The sequence below is a fragment of the Gadus chalcogrammus genome, chromosome 3 (assembly GCF_026213295.1).
Source record: "Gadus chalcogrammus isolate NIFS_2021 chromosome 3, NIFS_Gcha_1.0, whole genome shotgun sequence".
Taxonomy (NCBI): domain Eukaryota; kingdom Metazoa; phylum Chordata; class Actinopteri; order Gadiformes; family Gadidae; genus Gadus; species Gadus chalcogrammus.
Window position 1 is genome coordinate 8,711,952 of NC_079414.1, and position 20,528 is coordinate 8,732,479.

Sequence of the window (20,528 nt, forward strand, 5' to 3'; positions counted from 1 at the left end):
TTTCTGCCTTTGCTACAAGGAACTATTTTTGTGTAACACCGGGGGCGGAGCTAACGCAGCGGTCTTTTTTGATTTCAGTCGTGTTAAGTTATGTTTACAGTTTCGCGTCTAAATATTGTGAAAACGGCTGCAATTTGTTTGCATGTTTATTAACATATATTATATAGAAAGCAATTTTTACGATTACTGTTTTACATCGATGTCATGTGTATGAATTCAAAACAACTTGGACGTTCAGTAAGTCGACTCATACGAAGTTGTCGGTATGAGCAACCTGGGCCCTCCACATAAAAAGAAGTGTTACATGGGACAACACCAGATCGTCAAGAAAAGGTACAGAACACATACATGACTCGTTCACTACATGACTACCTGTACATGATGGTTGTACAATAAGGATGCATACAAGAGTTACACTGAAATTAAATTAATATGAATATGCATTATTAAACCTCCCACCTACTACGCCCGATGTGCTTTTTACAGCAATCAAGTCTACAATGAACCAATTACCGGAAAACATGGTAAACTCACGAAGAAAACGACGTTGGAGACAGAGAACCACAAGGGCTCTAACGTGGTGAGTCTGACTGCAAGGAAATCTGATTCCTACTGTCATCCCTGTCTCTTAAAATAATCGTTAATTCACGCCTTTATATATCTATATATATATAGATATATAAAAAACAATTTATCAATGACAAATCGAATATGTTGGTAAAGTACATGAACCACTCTAAACAATAATCACAACCATACAGATAATAATCCACACAATAATATAATTCAGGAAAAGAAACAAAGCTATAATCCATATATATTCCAGATATCATTTTGCTGCAACTTTCTACTGCTACCTTGAGCACTGCTAGTTTGACAGGAGACCCCTTTGCTTTCATAGGGCGGAGGAGCGGTATTTCCATTGGGGGAATCCTCCCTGGCACTTGACGATGAGATGATGCAGGCACTCGATGCCCTGGACCCTGTAAAACCTCTGCTTCGAATGGATCCACCAATCACCATCCACACAAATGGACAAAACAATAGCACCAGAAAGCGGAAAAACGACTCGACACAGAGTCTGAACCGTGAAGAATCCATTCAACACTGTAATTCACGTCCCAATCGGATCACACACGAAGCCCACTGCCACCCTGAACAAGCTAGTGAAGCAAAGCGAGCCTGCAAGCAAAGCAGTAATGGGGGTGGGAGTCTGCGGAGGGCCGGCTGCAAAGATCTCGCCCAAAAGCTTCTCTTTAGCGAGGACTTGGAGGATGCACAGCTTCCTCAGAGAGGAACCAAGAGCTGCCAATCAGACTCTGCAGGCCCCAGCAACACACTGCCCCATGGAAACACACCGACCAAGCTGCAAGCGGTGGATCCTGGGTAAGTCTTAACTTCCACTTCCACTTTGTTGTATATTCACACTAAATTCACACCTTATTATTAAATTCAGATTTGTTGGATGGTTCTTGAACGGTTAACTCATTTTCAACAGTCGGGTGCACAAATCCAGGAGAAGAGACTCCCCTCTAAGCCCGGCAAAAGCTGGTCCAATTAGCAAAGCCGACTCCCCATTGGACGCCTCCACGAACTTCATCCTGTTTAGCCCCACCCACTTGGCAGCGGCCAGGAAGAAGGCAGAACTCCAGCGGTCCTTACAGAATCATTCGGCATCTGTACTCACAATACCCACTGGCCTCGAGGCTAGTCATCTCCCTGACACTTTAACTCAGCAAGGTGAGGCTACACCAAAGCCAGCTGTTGGTATACCTCTCGAACTAAGTCCAGGGCTGATAATGATATAGTGCTGTTTATAACCATCATATCAGCACATAGCAACTACACATTGTATATCATCGATTCCATTGTTTCAACGGTTTAAACATTTTGAATTCAAAGAGCTTGTCTGATATCATTTATCAAACTGCCCCTAGCCAGATTTTTAACAAAAGGTGATATGATCAGTTCCTGTTCCATTAGCATCATGAATTCTTCCGTGTTGGTCAACATTAAACACAGAATCCTTCATTAATTGGAGTGTATAATCTCTCTCTCTAGGCATTGCCATGCGTGCTCCTGAAGAGCACGCAGAGAAGCTACTGCTGTCCAGCTGGGGCCTTCCGAAACCCGTCCTGGAGCGCTACAAGAGACACGGGGTCACCCACATGTTCGACTGGCAGGCCCAGTGCCTGACCGTTGGCCAGGTCCTGCAGGGACAGAACCTCGTCTACGCGGGTAAGACGGCTGAGTTTGTAGCGGACATGCAGGTCATAAGAAGTTGGTCGCTTTAATATTACCGTGCATTTTGGTTCAACAAAGCTATCTCTCCCTCTGTCCACGTTATCCTGTACGGTCTTAGCCCCCACCAGTGCTGGGAAGACGTTGGTGTCGGAGCTGCTGATGTTGAAGCGTGTGTTGGAGACTAAAAGGAAGGCTCTCTTCATCTTGCCATTCGTCTCGGTTGCCAAAGAGAAAATGCACTACCTTCAGGTGAGGGAGGGTCACCTGGATGGATGGATGGATGGATGGATGGATGGATGGATGGATGGATGGATGGATGGATGGATGGATGGATGGATGGATGGATCGATGGATCGATGGATGGATCGATGGATCGATCGATCGATCGATGGATGGATTCAGTCAGTCTGTAACATCACAACATTAGTTTCCAGAAGAAAGCAATGTCTAAATGAGCTTGTCTTATCCAATAGGCAGTGTTCATTCAAGTGTTCATTCTATCTGGCTGAAATAGAGACAAGTAACAAAGGATGAATAAGCAGCTAATGTTTGATATGTTAACTTGGTAAATAAACAGAGGGTACGACAGGATCATCACACTTACAATAGATACATTTTCGGGCAATCAACAATGCGGCTGCAACACCAGTGTGTGTCTGTGTTGTCTGTCGCCCCTGCAGAGTGTGTTTGAAGAGGCGGGCGTGCGGGTGGAGGGCTACATGGGGGGCACCTCGGCGCCAGGGGGCTTCAGGGCTCTGGACGTGGCGGTGTGCACAATAGAGAAGGCCAACTCCCTCGTCAACAGACTGATAGAAGAAGACAGCATGGACCTTCTAGGTAACGGACCTGATGTATCGATTCACCGATGACATGTATTAAATGAGTTTCTCTCATTTTCCGTTTGCATTTTTTCATCGGGGTCATCACAGGGATGGTGGTGGTGGATGAGTTGCATATGGTGGGAGACTCCGGGAGGGGCTACCTTCTCGAGCTGCTGCTGACCAAGATACGGTTCATTGCATTGCAGCGGAACGATAAAGGGTCCGTCTGTCTTTTATTACGTCACTTGGTCTATTTGGTGGATTTGTTGGTCTGGTCTTACTGATCGTTTTCCTTCAAAAAGGTGTTGGCGTGTGATTGATTATGCATGTATAATCTGTCCCAACAGTTCCTTCTCTGATGGGGTGCAGATAATAGGTATGAGTGCCACCCTTCCTAACCTGGCCCTGCTGGCTGGGTGGCTGGGAGCAGAGCTCTATCAGACCGACTTCAGGCCCGTCCCCTTGCAGGAGCTTGTCAAGGTGGGCAGCAACATCTACGACAACACACTCTCCCTGGTTCGAAAGTTCTCTCCTGCCATCAATGTGAAGGTGAGTGAGTTTGGGAGGTGGGGAGGGGATCCTTCAATCCAGAGGTGATTAACTGTGTTGATTGTGTTTGTGTGTTAATTGTGTGTTAACTGTTTGTGTGTGTGTTTAATATAAGGGGGATGACGACCACATAGTGAGTTTGAGCTATGAGACGGTGAGAGACGGCCACTCTGTGCTGCTCTTCTGCCCCTCAAAAATCTGGTGTGAGAAGCTAGCCGACAGCATCGCCAGAGCATTCTACAATCTCCGAAATACTGGTGAATTCTTGCATCTTTACACTAATTAACTTTTGTTTATGGAAAACTATTTTACTGTCTATACCTTGTCATGCTACATTTTATACAAAGATATCAGAATCAAAGGAATGACACTAATTGATTAATGGTCATTTAACAGGAATGATTATATTGACTGTCTAATAATTGTGGATGTATTACTTCCAGTGGTAAAATGCCATGTATTGTTTGTATTCTGCAGATGGCAAGGCTGGGGACGACCCCCAGGCAGTATGTCTGGACCAGAAGGGCCTGGTTGATGTGATCGCCCAGCTGAGACGCACCCCTGCTGGGCTAGACCCTACCCTACAGCGCTGCGTCCCCTGGGGGGTTGGCTTCCACCACGCTGGTGATTAAACCAATTGCAGCGTAGCCATTTAAATATTAAGGAAATGGTTGTTATAATAATGAAAGAACGAAAAATATGAATATTCTAACTATGTATTTACGATTTTATCTTTGGCCGTGTTGTCCTCACAGATGGCATCAATGTCTTTCTTTATCGAGGAATTCATTTATTGGATTACAGGGTGGATGGTTACCATAGCAACTTTCCTTCTACTAACAAGTGAAACCCTTATTCAACAGACGGTATGCAAGTCCTGCACCTCTACCATATGGTTTTGTTGGTTGTGTCCTCTGTAGGTCTCACCTTCGATGAGCGGGACATTCTGGAGGGTGCGTTCCGCCTGGGCCTGGTCAAAGTGCTGGCCGCGACCTCTACCCTCTCCTCTGGGGTCAACCTCCCGGCCCGCAGGGTCATCATCCGAACCCCCACCTTCAATGGACACCTGCTAGACCCTCTCACGTACAAACAGATGGCCGGGCGGGCGGGCCGCAAGGGGGTGGACACCCAAGGCAAGAGAACCCACGAATAGAAGTGGCCAAAATGACTGAGAAACTAAATGATGCAATGATCAGTGGTTTGGTTCAGTAGCGAGACTGTGAGAGGTGTTGGCGATGGGCCAAGGACGAAAGCCATTGACAGCTGCTTCCTTAAAGCTTGCTTATTTTTTTCTGTTAACGCCACATTGGAGTTCGGAAGATATATACGTTTGAATGACTAAACTGGTTAGTTTCTGTGGCGGGTGGATCAAATCAAACAAAATCCAAAACATTTTCTTTAAAAATGAAGGTCAATAAACATCAATAATTGGTCAAGTCTGACGGCACGTCCAACACAGTGACTGTAACAAGCTGGACGTCTGCTGTCTCTCTCTGGGACAGGAGAGAGTGTGCTTGTGTGCAAGGAGTCTGAGAGGCAGAAAGGCATTACCCTTGTCCAGGGTGTGCTTCGACCAATCAGCAGCTGCCTGGTGAAGCAGGAGGGGGATGGTGTCACCACGAGCATGCTTCGAGCCATCCTGGAGGTATGTGTTGCTCAGTCTTCCTCCTACTAGCTCCTCATAATGTAAGCAATTGGGTGGTCAGACACGTCAGACAAGGGCACGTATTCGCTCAGGGTTTGGGGGAGTGGGAATGGAAACCCTAACTCTAAATCGTACTGGTGGTGTGGAACACTTTGTCCATGGATGCATTGCATTAGCTCTACCATTTGAGGGAGAGTAAGACAGTATTGAATTGAGGTTGCAGCATTGAGGTGTAATCAACTCTGCGTGCACCAGAGCAGGGATGTGTTTACCTCCATTACCACATCCATAATTCAGTGCCTTGTCCTCCCCCCAACGTACAGATCATCGTTGGAGGCGTGGCCAGCACACCACAGGATGTGCGGGTGTACGCTTCCTGCACACTGCTGGCCGCCAGCGCCCGATGGGAGCGGGACCCCTCAGACGGGGGCCTGAAGGAGGGGCCGGAGCCCGAGACCAACAGGGGCGCCATCGAGGCCTGTGTGGAGTGGCTGATGGAGAATGAGTTCATCACTACCCTGAAGGAGGGGGAAGGTGTGGCTGCCTCTTTTTAATTTATATTTTGGATGCTCAGTTGTCGAGGACGATGATGTTTGAGTACTGGTCTAGATCATACCAGGCTATGAAAGGGGATTTCTTCTTCTTTCTTGTTGGTTTATTTGGTTGTTCTCACAAACCAAATTAAATTGAGAAATAACAGAAGGATAGATTAAATAAATACATTTTACTATATAAATAAAATGTGAGTAATCAAATCAAATAAATGAATAACTATTAACAACAGTTAAATCCATTTTAGATTATTATAAGGAGACGTTATGAAATTATGAAATAAGTGATGAAATATATGAATTCAATTGTTTGCATAATTGATGGCCTCGGTGGGGATGAGGAGGACAATGAAATTGATGACGATTTGGATCAAGATCATCACTATTTAGGAAAAATGATTAATGATGGGTTTTGTATGTTCTTATTCTAGTGATCAAATGTCCACACTGTAGATCACCACTAGACTTCATTATCCGCTTTTCCATCATTAAGTAGAGAGAATGTTATTCTCTTGACTATTTCAACATATTTGCCACAGACTGAAAAATGGTTTAAATAATAGACATTTAAAAAGCGGTCACCTTTTAATCTCTAATGCCTCATTGAGCATTAGGCTGTTTGGTTCCCATGCCTAATGTGTGTTCTCCTCCTGGCGGCCAGAGGAGCGGTTTGCTCCGTCCCTGCTGGGAGCAGCCACTCTCTCCTCCTCCCTCTCTCCCCCCGAGGCCCTGGGTATATTTGCTGACCTGCAGCGCGCCATGAAGGGCTTCGTACTGGAGAACGACCTGCACACCCTCTACCTGGTGCACACACGGACACACACACACACAGACACACAGACACAGACACACACACACACACACACACACACACACACACATCTATTTTGTATATATATATTCAATATAGATATAAAAATGGGTCAACAGGACACAAACAAGAGGAGGATCCTTCTCTTCAATGAACAAAATAATCGTAAATAATGTGTATATAGACGGTACACACATGAATATCCCTACATTTTTATATATATATATATATATATATATATATACATTCATACAGTATATGTGTGTATATATATATATTATATATATATGTATATATATATATATATATATATATATATATATATATATATACACACACCCAAACATTTGCACATCCAAATTCTAATTAAAATATATCATTGTGACTTCTAACAGATTGAAGGGTATTTGTCGAGGATAATTGATTGTGCAAAACATATCCTTAGAACACAAAATTAGAACGACTTTATGCAATATTATGGAACAGAATATACATTGGCTATTTTCTATTCAGTATTTACTACAACATGCTATTTATTCAATTAACATAACTTTAATCATCTGATGATGATACAACTTCTATTTTTCACGTCAACTTACTTATGATTAATGTATGCATAACATAAGAAAGCGAGTCGGGGTCAGGCCTCTTGCTCTTGGGGATGCGGTTCGAACCCACAAGTCCAACCCCCCTTCCCCCTCGTGTGTTCAGATCACCCCGGTGTACACCGACTGGACCACCATCGACTGGTACCAGTTCTTCTGCCTGTGGGAGCAGCTGCCCTCCTCCATGAAGAGGGTGGCGGAGCTGGTGGGCGTGCAGGAGGGCTTCCTGGCACGCTCCGTCAGCGGCAAGCTGGTTGCCAAGACGGACGCGCAGCGCCGGCAGATGGCCGTCCACAAACGGTGAGGGCTCAGCTGTTTGGACGTCTGGGTTTGATTTGTAGGAATTCCGGTATTAAGGTTATTCCCGGCTGGGTTCTGTGTACCGTGTGTGTGTGTTTTTTTTGTTTGTGAAGTTGATGGATTTATAGATTGCGATGGTTAACACGTATTCACTCCCTTTTGTTTTTAAAATACATGTCTAAACTGAATGATATGTGTTCACTCCACGGTACTTTATGCGTAATCAATTCCCAGGTGAGAACTCCCACTGTTTGTATTGTGCATTAGTGATGGATTTCATGATTCTTTTCCTTGATTCAGTTTGCGTCGGTCAGTTCGCCAAGAAGAATCGTTCAGAATCGTTCGTTCGTTCAGTCTCGTTTCCGGTAGCGGTGAATCGAATCATGGAATGCACGGTTCTCAGCAGAGTCAGTCAGACTCAGCTCCTCCCTCATTCTCATTCTCAAATGATGCTGCAAGTCGGTCATCAATCAACACAACATTACAACTTTAACCAAACGCAGCGGGATGGGGGGGTGTAGTTGATTAATAGATGTTTAACATATCAGCAAGATAATAGACTCGATTTAGCAATGAGGGAGTTTAAAGTAAATTATGTACAGTTGTGTTTATTCTGGGCATATTAGATTTTTCTTGTGTAACAGGAACTTAACACTTGTGGAGATGGCCACCCCGACTCAAGAATCGATCAAGATCGACCAAGGTGGGGGTCCCGGGTCACGTGCGGCAGAACGAACCAAGGAACGAGCTGACCAGACATTCAAATATTTAGTAATCTGGCATGAGACAGAAAATAATATCAGCATGCATTTACCATTTCACTGATATTTAATCATATTATCATACGCTCGCTCACTAACCGTCTTCCCTCTTCACCACTCACAGTCAGTGAATGAACAGCGAGTCAGCGAGGTAGCGACTAATGGGTCTGGGAGGAGTCGAGTCTGAGAACGAATAAGAGAAGAATCAGGTTGGCTCGTTCTTGTTAAAGATTGGTTCATTCGAACTGATTCGGTCGCAAACGACCCATCAATAGTGTGCACTCTGCTATCGACGGATTGCCCTGTTTGAGACCACATAAATCTGCTGACCAGGTCTATAGGTTAGATCAGCCGGCTCCACTGCCAGGTGGACATGGCACTTGGATGTCTTGCTGTGTGAAGCAGGAATCCCCCAACGCTGTGTGTGCGTGAACTAACCAGCTGGTGGTTCCTTCAGGTTCTTCACCACCCTGGTCCTGCAGGACCTGGTGAAGGAGGTTCCCCTGGCAACGGTGGCCTCCAGGTACAACTGCAACCGCGGCCAGCTGCAGTCGCTGCAGCAGTCTGCCTCCACATACGCAGGTACATGGCCCACAGTTTATTAGGGTGAACACATGCCTGTTGCTGTCTCGTATACACATGCCTACAATCCAGAGTCTCTTAGCTGCTGTTGAGGCTAGGGTGGTTTTGATCTGAATGTTGAACCTGTGCAACTGTAATTTAGTGTCAAATGCCAAAAAATGGCACTAAAGCTTGTTTTATGCTAGATGTGTTACGCATACACCAGTTCATTTGTTCAGTTCAACAGTGTGGGAATTATGATTCAAGCTTGTCAGGGACATTTAAATGAACGTATCCATGCAAAAGGCCAGCATCGCCAGTAACCCCCCCGCCCCCTCAAACTCTCTCTTTCTCTCTGTCCCTCTCTTTTTCTGTCTGCCTGCCTGTTTGTCTGTCCGCCTGCCTCTCTCTCTGTCTCTGTCTCTGTCTCTCTGTCCGTCCCGGCAGGCATGGTGACGGTGTTCTGCAAGCGGCTGGGCTGGAGCAGCATGGAGCTGCTGCTGTCCCAGTATCAGACGCGGCTGAGCTTCGGCGTGCAGAGGGAGCTGGTGGACCTGGTGCGGGTGTCCCTGCTGAACGCCACGCGGGCCCGAGCGCTGTACGCCCAGGGGCTGTGCACCGTGGCCGAGCTCGCCAGGGCCACCGTTGCCGACGTGGAGAAAGCACTGCGGAAAGCCGTTCCCTTTAAGAGGTGTGTGTGTGTGAGTGTGTGTGTGTGTTTGTGTGGGGGGTTCATTTTGCGATACACATTTTATGTATATCGCAAACATTGGACATTTGTAATGCATTTCCCTATTTGTATGCAAGCGTAAGCTAACCCTAAACCATGACATTTGTTGACATGCCCTTGTTAGATAACGTTATCAGTTCCATTCACTGACGGTCACAGGCGTCAGTGAATGGAAGAGAACATCTGGGCAGGGCCGTCTTTATTTGCTAATCCTTTTCCCTTAGCCTATTCAGTGTGGTCAGTGGTCTCCCCTCTGTCATAACCTGTTGAAGTAACGGCATGCCCCGCTGTGGTCGACAGCTCCAAGCGGGCCGTGGACGAGAGCGAGGTGGAGGCGGCCGAGAGGCGGAGCCTGCGCTGTGTCTGGGTCAGTGGTGGGCGGGCCCTGACGGAAAAGGAAGCAGCCAATGAGATTGTGTCTGAGGCCAGGCTCCTCCTCCAGGGAGACCTGGCTCAGCTGGGGGTCCAGTGGGACCCGGGGACTCTTTCTGACACAGGGCCAGATGACGGACACAGCAGCAGCCAATCAAAATCCCCCAATAAGAGGGAAATACACAAGGGAGCAGAAGGACAGAAAGAGGATACGAAAAAAGATCAAAATAGGACGAGAGGGGCAGAGAGAGAAGCAGAGGAGAAACGTGATGAGAACCCACCGGGAAGCAAGCGACACACAGTCAGAACAGAGACAGCTCACGACGGCCTGACAGAGAGAGGAGCAGAGGCTAAATCAACCAATCAAACCGTTGCCATCGTTCACAATCCGGAAATGACAGAACACGTGGCAAAGCAAAGAGGCACAGAGACGGTGGGGAAGGGGGCAGCTGGAAGGGAGGGCCAGAGAGCAGAGGAGGAAATCGGGATCAGGAGTGAAGAGGTGACTCCCACTAAACCAGAAGCTGTGAACACAAAGCGGGCCGTTCGCCACAGAAGCCTGACGCAGGAATTGGCCGAGTTGGTGTTCAGTCCTCTTCCTCCGCTCAAGACCCTTCCTCTACCCCCAACGTCCCCCATGCCCCCACCTCGGTTCCGGGCCCCAGTACCCCGAAGGCAGGGGCAGTATCGGGGTTCTGCAGAGGCATTTAAAGAGGATGCCGCCGCCGCCGCCGACTCTGTGGCCTCCCCTGCTCGGTCGGGAGTGGTAAAGCACTCCAAAGCCTTGAGCAAAGTCCTCCAGTCTATTCATACTGAGAGTAACGCGTGGGAAGCTGTCCAAACTGTGCAACAAGCACTGCCATCAGTGGATTCTGAATTGGAGATCGTTCAAAGTCCACGTCACAGTTCTCCAACACCTCCGCAGACGCCCGCCGTTATTTCAACCGATCCCCCCCAAGCGGGTGATTTAGGGGGTCTTCCCGATTCCACTTCTCCCATTAATGTTCAGACGTCACCGGTTCCAGTTGTGGGGCCGCCGTCCAACTCTCCCACGCCAACGCCTCCCCTCTCTTCTGTGGCCGAGCGAAGGAGGAGACAGGAGGAGGAGCGGTTCTCCTCCCCAGAGCTGTACACAGATGGAGCTCATGGAGAGGAGGCCGTGCCAGTGGACTCTAACGAGGCCGAGGAAGGCTTTGGATCCGACAGTTTTGAATTGGACTCTATGACCGAGAGGATCATGTTTGATCAGGTGAATCCGGTGGGAGGGGAGACGGGCGGGGAAGGAGAGGAACAGGGGGAAAAGTTGAATGAGGGGAGAGCGAGCAGACTTCAGGAAGGTGAAGTGCTGGAGGAGAATGAAGGAAGACTCCAGCCTGAGGTGCAGAAACCTCATGCTGGCAACAATGCTCACAGCTCTCAAACTGAGGCCCAATCCCATGTAAGACCTGATGACGCTGGTCCAAGATTTAATATTTCTCTCACAGATGCCCAGCTAGAACTAATCCTGGACGCAAGCCACCAGGTGAGTCAGTTCAGTGGAGTTATTTCCTCTAATTATAATGATAGTATATTTGGTCAATGTGTACACAATTATATATTGTACGTTATATGAATGATTAGTGATGGATGGTTGTTATTGATTTCAATAGATCACTCCAAGAGTAGATGGTTGTGAGAACATGGACGAAGAAGATGGTGAAGAAAAACAGAAGCAAGAGGAGGCTGACATCCGCCCTGCATTAGACGTGGATCCGGTTGATTCTGAGAGTTTAAATGCAAGCAGTAGCTTCCTGTTTGACAGTCTCTATGAGGGCTCCCTTCTCGCTGGCCTCAGCCCAGACCAGGACGGGCTATTTCCACCAGATCAAGAGGAGCCGCTTAGAGGGGAGATTGCAGAAAACCCCCAACTTCCCTCTGGTCAGGACCGACGACGCAGTGAGCTTCTGGCCAATCAGGAGGCAGAAGAGGCTAAGCAATGGAGCGAGTCGTCCTTCAATCTGTCTGAATGGGGTGACTCTTTGCTGGTGGGGGAGCACTTCCTGGAGAGGCAGAGCTTGCTCAGACACGCGGAAAGATCCCCAGAAGGGCGCAGACGTAGCCATGGCGAAGGTAAACAGTCCAAACCAGACCGTACGCTGATGGCAGACCAGCAGGGAACACATTCAGGCCTTAAGCCTGCTCAGTTTAAGCTACCAGAACCCAACCTGGCCCCATCCAAAACCAAACCGCTCCAATCGATCCAGCTGGGCCATACGGATACAGGTGGGACCCAAGGTCGAGCTGAAAAGTTAAAAGAAATTACGCCACCGAGAAACCATGACCATGGATTCTTGAACATGGGTGAGGCAAGCAAGAGAGCGGGCTGGGATGAAATCAGACAGGGTGTAGCAAAAGCCAAGCACATCCAGAGCTCACCTGATAATTTTCCTGACTGCAGCCCTGGACTGCAAGAGATGTTCGATCAGTGGCCCAGCATGGCTGACCCACCCCTCCAAAGTGTCACAACAATAAAAACAACAGCATCAGTCACGCTAGCCCATGTGCACAATGCTGCAGGGAAGGACCTGGAAATACCTCAGCCTGTGATGGAGAGGGATGGGAAACAGCAGCATCAGACACTCCCGCCTGCTGCCCAGAGCCGCTCTGAAGCGACGGAGGAAGGCCCTGGACAAGAGAAAGCCGGAGAGAGGCCATCCTCTGCCTCTGACCTCATCCCCCCCACACAGGAGACGGCACCTGTCACTCCCAGAATCAAACTAACAACCTCCTCTGTCCATTCGCCTCTGTCTGCCAAGCCTCTGAAACAGTCCACCAGCTCCACAGGCCCCCGCAGCTCAAAGCAGGTTCCAACATGTCAAACATCCCTCCCAGGACCCAGCCACCGTCCCCAGCCTGCCGATATATCCACGTCCGGGAACGATAAAAACAGATCGGCTCCCGAACTCGACAACAAATCCAAAGCGGGAGACAACCACAAGCCAAGAACCCGCTCGGAGGTACCAGACGCAGTCCCTCCAATCCCAGCTGAACCAGAGGCCGGCCAGCCTGATGAAGACACATCGGTTATCGACGAGGGCTTCAGCCTCCAGCTGTCCCAGAGCGGCCCCCTCACACCCAGCAGCTCCGGGGCCTTCTCAATCATCGACGTGGCCAGTGACCGGGGACTCTTCCACACGTTCATCAGCGAGTGGAGGACAAAGGAGCGCTACGCCCTGGCACTGGCCTGCCAACGGCCAGAGCAGACCCAGCATCCCGAGGGCGGCATCGGAGAGGAGCACAAGAGAGGTCAGCGCCGCCGGTGCACATGTAGTGGGTGGTCCTCTAGACGCGCTTTGAGAGCTTGATTGTGATCAGCTGCAAGACTATATCAATCATGTGCAATCAGTAGTATATATAGTATATTAGTATTAATGTATCAGCCACCATTGTTCTTAATCATGGGACTTAAGTATGCCGTGTGCTGAGGATGAAAGAGGCGCCGAGTGGGTACACTGTTGTCCCCAGTCCCCAAGTCGTGCACACCCCCTAAATAACTTGTAACAGGACTGTAACAGGAGGACTTTCCTACCAACATCAGTAGCCTATGATGACTCCCAGGTGCTGGGTAAGGAGATTCCTCCATTTGTGCAAAAATAGCAATGACTTGACTTGAAGTTAAATTCAATTTGTATTTATTTGTAGTTGTATGTAGTATCGTCATATTTGTATTTGTATATATTTTGTTTACTTTTACCTTCCTCATTGTGTGTTCTCTCAGTCATGTTTGTGATTTTCTACTGCAACACTTAAACTTTGCTTAGGGGATCAATAAAGCACTCTGCTATAACAATGACGTTACGTGTTGTATGTGATATGTGCAGGGTCAGCAAACCGGCAGAAGCTGTGCAGTGCGGCCGGGTTCCCAGTGAGGGGAGAGGATGGGCTGGTGTTGATGGGTCTGAGCGTCTGCTGGGGTTCGAGGGATGCATTCTACATCTCTCTGCAGCAGGAGCAGAGCTCAGGTGGATGCTGGTTATTGGCGAGCACTGGCTACGATAAATAGCCTGACGTCACCAGATTAATTTGCAAATGTGTATTAGTCTTTTAATGTTTTTTATCGTCCTTGGTTTTTTATCAAAGGGCAAATAAATCCAGTAATACAGACCTTAATTCTCTGTAGTTCAATATATATTTCTTGAACCATATCAATACACAGACCAGCCCTTACATAACCACAGACACCATCCTTAACCACAGACAATACATTTTGGTTTTGTGTGTAACACTGCAGGTTTGAGCTCTAGTTTGGCCCCACCTCCACTGGATGCTGATTTGCCAGTGAGTGAGAGGTTGGAGCAGGTGAAGGCCTGTCTGAACAGGCCATTGGTCAGCCACTCAGCCGTCGTGGTTATCACCTATGACATCATCCATGTGTACAAAACACTGGTGCTGAGCTGCGGTGTCAGTCTGGAGGGAAGCTGTGAAGACCCCAAGGTACAAACAAACATATATACTTAATGATGATTAATGATCCTTTATTTTTGTTATATCATACGGATGAATGTCTTTTTTCTCTTACTTAAAGTTAAGAAATTGACATGGAAGTCATCTGCTGGATAAATTGTTTGTTTTTGTAAACAAACTTAAGAAATCAACTGACTCAACTATCAAATGCGATGTTGCCATCATTCACCACGATCACATCATAAAATATACATTTGATTCACGATTTCTACTTGTGATTTGGAATAACAACCGCAATGTGCAAAAGCCAAAACTTTACACACACCTGAATCGTCTTTTGATAATAACTGAACCCCGGCATTGCCACAGGTGGCCTGCTGGCTGGTGGACCCAGGTAGCGAGGAGAGGACCCTGGCCAACATGGTGACCTTCTACTGCCCCGCAGAGCTGGCCTTACTGGAGGGGCTGGGGGAGGGCCGGTACGCCAGCACCTACTGCCCCCGCGTGAAGGCGGCTACAGAGAGCGTGCTGATCCACGCCACCATGACCCACCTCACCGGCCTGCTGGAGGAAGATGGCATGCTGGGTAAGGCTATACCAGCCTGCATTTGTTTGTAAGGGACTTAAACACGGATTGGACTTTGGGTTCAATTAAATTTACAATATTGTAAAGGAAACACGACCCCACATGATATTCTCAAACCCATCGTGCCATGAAGACTAACTTCAAGGCTACTGGGATTAAGGTAAATTGCTTTGAATCTACAGCTTGGCGGAGAGATTTCTTGTTAAGGCTGTTAGCGTGCCACGCCTTTTGAGGTTGGACTGGTTTGGGAGAGGGGAGGGAGAAGGAGGGTTGAGGAGCACAGTGCAGACTCCCATCTAGACTGGAGCCAGCATGGAGCCACAAATGTTGCCTACTGTACCTCCAAATGACGGACCTATAAGTTGTACTGATCGTGTGCCTCTACCAGACGTGTTCCGGCGGGTGGAGATGCCGTCCCAGCGGTGTCTGGCCCTGCTTGAGCTCAACGGCCTGGGCTTCAGTGTGCGGGAGAGCGAGAGGCAGAAGCACGTGATGCAGGCCAAGCTCAGCGCCCTGGAGGCTCAGGCGTACGGCATGGCCGGGCACAGCTTCTCCCTCACCAGCATCGACGACATAGCACAGGTATCTCTATGATGTTTGGATGCTGTGGTCATTTGAACCAATCCAATATATACTTTTTTGATTGGAAAGACTTGAGTAATAAGATGCCTAATGAGAGATAATGCACTCTTTAGAGTTCAACAAAGTTCAGGATGTATCATCCAACCACTTGTGGTGTGTGTGTGTGTGTGTGTGTGTGTGTGTGTGTGTGTGTGTGTGTGTGTGTGTGTGTGTGTGTGTGTGTGTGTGTGTGTGTGTGTGTGTGTGTGTGTGTGTGTGTGTGTGTGTGTGTGTGTGTGTGTGTGTGTGTGTCTGTGTTTCCGTCCTGCAGATCTTGTTCTTTGAGCTCCATCTGCCCCCAAATGGTGACGTGGGCGGGGTTATAAATAAGAAGACTCTGGGCTACACCAGGAGGGGAGGCAAAGTGCGACTGGGCAAACAGTTCAGCACTACCAAGGTACAAGACATGTCAAAACGTGTACATCTGGTACCGCCCCTCATTGTAAAGCTCTGTGTGGCCCGCGGAGTGTGTGATGATATGGGACGTGTTTCACTACGTCGTCAGGACGTGCTGGAGAAGCTTCGACCGCTCCACCTGTTGCCCGGGGTGATTCTGGAGTGGCGGCGGATCACCAACGCCATGACTAAGGTGGTGTTCCCCCTTCAGAGGGAGAAGAGGCACCACCCTGGCCTGGCCATGGACCGCATCCACCCCATCGCCCAGACCCACACTGCCACGGGTAACGACCAGAGACATATCTGGGCATTTCTATGTATGGAAACGCTACATGCTTTCTTCCAGACATCTTACTCATCCCATACGTGTCTGCATCCTACGGCTGGCCTCAGTGGGAATCGAACCGTGTCCTTCAACCTGAGCTCAACGGACCCATCCTTTATTTCTCCGTTATGATGAAGTGGGTTTTGGTTTCTTGGACTGAACATGGCTTTCTGAATCCACATGCTCCGCAGGTCGGGTCAGCTTCACAGAGCCCAACATCCAGAATGTCCCCAAGGACTTTGAAATCGACATGCCCACCGTGGTGGGGGAGAGCCCCCCTTCACAAGATGCCCGCCATCTTGCAAACAAACAAGGGTAGGCCGACGACGTTACCCTGGATTGAGCATCTCTTTCCAAATGCTGTTTGTTTCCAAGGCCCAAATGGCCCAAATAATGAACTGTGTCCAGTATCAATGGCCCACAGCCAATCTGTAGACATTGTGGATAGCTCAGTTTGTAATCCTGCTGTCATTGTTTCACAGGAGGAAGCGTCGCACTATAATCCCGGCGGCTCCAGTCGGCAGTCCAAAGAAAGGCCCGGCCTTCTCCGTCAGCATGCGGCATTCCTTTGTGCCCTTCTCAGGTGGATGAGCCGCTTATATTTAAGATCACCTCCGCTATCGAGGAGCGCATGTTTTCTCCTTATCGTTAGTAGATTTTTTTAACATCATATTCTTTTTGTATTGAATCATCATGACATCATCATTCGATAACCTGATTGCAGTACCACTCATACACGCTCAATTTACATTTGAACAGCCAATTGAATTGCCATGCGATGAGTCGATGCTTGTTGTGAAAGCTGCTCTCCTTGACGTCCTTGGGCTTGTGGTTCCCTGTGTGCTGTAGGGGGCATGATTCTAGCAGCAGATTACTCCCAGCTGGAGCTCCGGGTGCTGGCCCACCTGTCCAAGGACCGGCGCCTCCTGCAGGTGAGTCTTTGTGATTGGCTCCCTGGGTCCCTGGTGGAGTCCCTGGTTCCCATGGGGTCTGTTGGGACTGCTATGTACCAGGGCACGGGTTCTAGAGTGGTTAAGGTCGGTGTTAGGGTGTTATGAGCGACCCCTGTGTTGGTCTTTAGATGATGATTCGATTAAAAGGGACATTTTATTAACCAATATGAAACTGTAAGCGATTGCCTTGATGTATGCCAGTTATAACACGTGTGTTATGGGTCAGGTGCTGAACGGCGGAGCAGACGTGTTCCGCTGCATTGCAGCCGAGTGGAAGAGCATTGAGCCGGACTCGGTGAACGACAGCCTCAGACAACAGGCCAAGCAGGTGTGTGTGTGTGTGTGCCACACACACGTATTCTCATGGTGTATACCTGAGAATTCATTAATTCAGTATCGTGTGTGTGTGTGTGTGTGTGTGTGTGTGTGTGTGTGTGTGTGTGTGTGTGTGTGTGTGTGTGTGTGTGTGTGTGTGTGTGTGTGTGTGTGTGTGTGTGTGTGTGTGTGTGTGTGTGTGTGTAGATCTGCTACGGCATCATCTATGGGATGGGACCCAAGTCCTTAGGGGAGCAAATGGGTGTGGATGAGAACGATGCAGGTTGCTACATCGAGAGCTTCAAATCCAGATACACAGGTACTCTTCATCTAATATCCTTCAGCTCTCATACAATTCATGAATAATAACACAGATCAAACCTGTTTTTATGAAAGCTGTACCTCGACTCAGCTAGTGAAGTTCAGTCTAATTCGTCTGCTCTGCTATATGAAAGCAGAGATAATTAGTGTTGTGAGCGACACCTGTGAGGGTCCTGTGATGACACTTGTGGAAAGTCCGTTTTAGGACCAATGCGCCGCCAATCCTAAGATACGCTGGCCTGTGTTGCTTGGCAACCATTCAGCTGTCTTCAGGAACTATATTGCTTGACCGAAGAATGCTGATTTGTTTTCAATGAATGAAAGCATCTTCAATCCCAGTGTGCTCTGAACCACCTCCACCATCACTGAGCGGGGACGTCCTTCTGTCTGCTCCAGGGATCCAGGCCTTCCTCAGGGAGACGGTGAAGAACTGCCAGAGGAGGGGCTACGTCCAGACCCTGATGGGCCGGCGGAGGTACCTGCCCGCCATCACCAACGGCAACGGCTACGCCAAGGCACACGTGAGCAGAGCGTGTTCATTATCCTGGGCATGGGTTTAACATGCAGCCTGACATAGTTATCCCATGGGGTCACTATGAGTGCATTTCAGTTCTGCCTGACGTTTTCAGAGACAGCATGGTAGGATAAACTCTGTTCACCCTTACACTACTTCTGGGTCTGCTACTTTAATGTACCAGGTCATCTTCACTAAGCTAGTGGAGATAATTCTATGACTCATGGCATCAAGGTAGCAGACCCTTGACTAGTATAAAGCAACTCACGTGTTTTGTCCTCAAATTTGAAAAGGGTGTATAGTTCTTGAAGAGGTCAGTTTAATTAGGGTTGATTTCTCACATACCATGTTAGAAATCATACCATCCCATTTTCATACCAGTTTAACCTGATCGAGTACATCTGTCTTGCGACTACATTGACATTATATAACGTATAACCATCTTTCGATTCAATCAGATGGATGTGACGCATTAATATTCAAACGTAGACGGTGGAGCCGTGAGGTTAGTTGTTGGTGTTATCTCCGCCCCAGTCCCACGTTAGATATCTGCAGAGTTTTCTCAGACCATTTGATTATTTCTGAAACCTATCTTCCCCCTCCTCCCCCGCCCCCCAGGCCGAGCGGCAGGCGGTGAACACCACGGTGCAGGGCTCGGCCGCCGACATCGTCAAACTCGCCACGGTCAACATCCAGAAGCGCCTGCGGGAGCTCTACCCCGGCGCCCCCCTGTCCCACCAGCACACCGCGCCAGGTAGGGGTCGCATCCAGGGCCTCGTCCCAATGGACAGCAGGGGTCATTACTGTCAGGACTAATGGCCATGAACCACCTCGTTTACCACACGTGTTTACGATCCGGAGATAAGAGAGTCGATCAGAACAAAGCATGCGAAGAAAAATAAAATGGAGAAATTACTTTCAGAATATAATATTTATAATGGAATATGTTTGACTTATTACTATAGTTTATTTACCATTTACGTTATTAAAAACCTCCTAAAGGTTTTGCCTTGCCTTGGCCATTTTGCTACTTGTCGTGTACCCGTTCAGGAAGCACTGCTCCAGACTAGTGGCCCCTACGTGCATGACACAGAAGCCACATTAAAAGACTCAAATCTAGACTATTAAGAACACGTCTGGGCTGGCCTGTGTGTCGTTCTCTCCCCAGTGAGTCGGCGGGGCGGGACGTCCCATCTGAGGGGAGCCTACTTCATCCTGCAGCTCCATGACGAGCTCATCTATGAGACCAAAGAAGAGGACCTCATCCAGGTGGGACGTTAACTCATTACACAGAGCACACTGCAAACGTTGCTTTCCAGGGTCCTGTATTAGATCCAATTAGTCTATTCCTAACCTTCTTTGTAGTTTTTTTATATATATATATTGAAGCATAGATTTTTTTTTTATTAAATTCCACTTTTTTTACATTTCTGAAGCATTTGCAACTCTACGCACTCCACTATAACCATTGAACTAATTTCAGCTACTTTTTTAGCTGGACCAATCAATCCCTAATTACTAGCGACAGACAAGAGAAAATGAAAAAAAAAACACTACGGTCTATAGAATATCGTTAAATTCCCCAAATTCCTGTTTGTTTTATCTTCAGGCGAGCACACTCAGTTGACTATACTTGAATTGTGTTTTCTCTACCAATCATCTCAGGTGGCTCAGATAGTGAAGAAAGAGATGGAGACTGCGGTGAAGTTGTATGTGAAGTTAAAGGCCAAGATAAAAGCTGGACCCAGCTGGGGTAACCTTGAAGACCTTGACATATAACACAGAATGCTAACGGACAACCATGATTAACTCAGGGATAGTGACTATGTTACTATGAACTGTAACTATATGAATTTATCCTATTTATACTGATACTGTACATAATGAGAAAACAATCGTGCCATGAATAATATGAACTGGAGGTATAACACCTCATTTGGATTTATTAAGCCTTTAGGTAATGGACATTGAAAGCTGCCATTTAATTTTATCTTTGCAATGAATTTCCATCCAAATAACAGACACTCACACGCCATTGCACTGTTTTGAATTTCCTTTTATTTATATTTTTTTTACATTTATGACATCATTAAATTGCAAATCT

At 47.8% G+C, this 20,528-nt stretch overlaps 1 protein-coding gene across 1 annotated transcript; it reads left to right on the forward strand.

The window, feature by feature from the left end:
- Nucleotides 1–52: 52 nt before the first annotated feature.
- Nucleotides 53–20,505, forward strand: polq (polymerase (DNA directed), theta). Its single transcript, XM_056585782.1, has 35 exons — nt 53–333; nt 487–580; nt 902–1,386; nt 1,499–1,740; nt 2,062–2,238; nt 2,363–2,493; nt 2,925–3,081; nt 3,174–3,285; nt 3,413–3,614; nt 3,730–3,871; nt 4,092–4,238; nt 4,535–4,747; nt 5,117–5,259; nt 5,583–5,793; nt 6,472–6,614; nt 7,333–7,526; nt 8,745–8,869; nt 9,296–9,539; nt 9,879–11,472; nt 11,600–13,235; nt 13,811–13,951; nt 14,221–14,423; nt 14,763–14,979; nt 15,368–15,561; nt 15,872–15,997; nt 16,106–16,280; nt 16,513–16,636; nt 16,804–16,904; nt 17,171–17,253; nt 17,501–17,602; nt 17,797–17,908; nt 18,307–18,431; nt 19,043–19,178; nt 19,593–19,693; nt 20,090–20,505. The coding sequence occupies exons 1-35, from the start codon at nt 266–268 to the stop codon at nt 20,201–20,203; spliced, it is 8,514 nt and encodes a 2,837-aa protein (XP_056441757.1). The 5' UTR covers nt 53–265; the 3' UTR covers nt 20,204–20,505.
- The last annotated feature ends 23 nt before the right edge of the window (nt 20,506–20,528 follow it).

Excerpts from the sequence above, each read along its gene's own strand:
- polq (XM_056585782.1), top strand. The coding sequence starts at position 266 with ATGAGCAACCTGGGCCCTCCACATAAAAAGAAGTGTTACATGGGACAA. Across the intron at positions 3,286-3,412 it reads TTGCAGCGGAACGATAAAGG|TTCCTTCTCTGATGGGGTGC; the intron begins GTCCGTCTGTCT and ends CTGTCCCAACAG. Across the intron at positions 17,254-17,500 it reads AGGACCGGCGCCTCCTGCAG|GTGCTGAACGGCGGAGCAGA; the intron begins GTGAGTCTTTGT and ends GTTATGGGTCAG.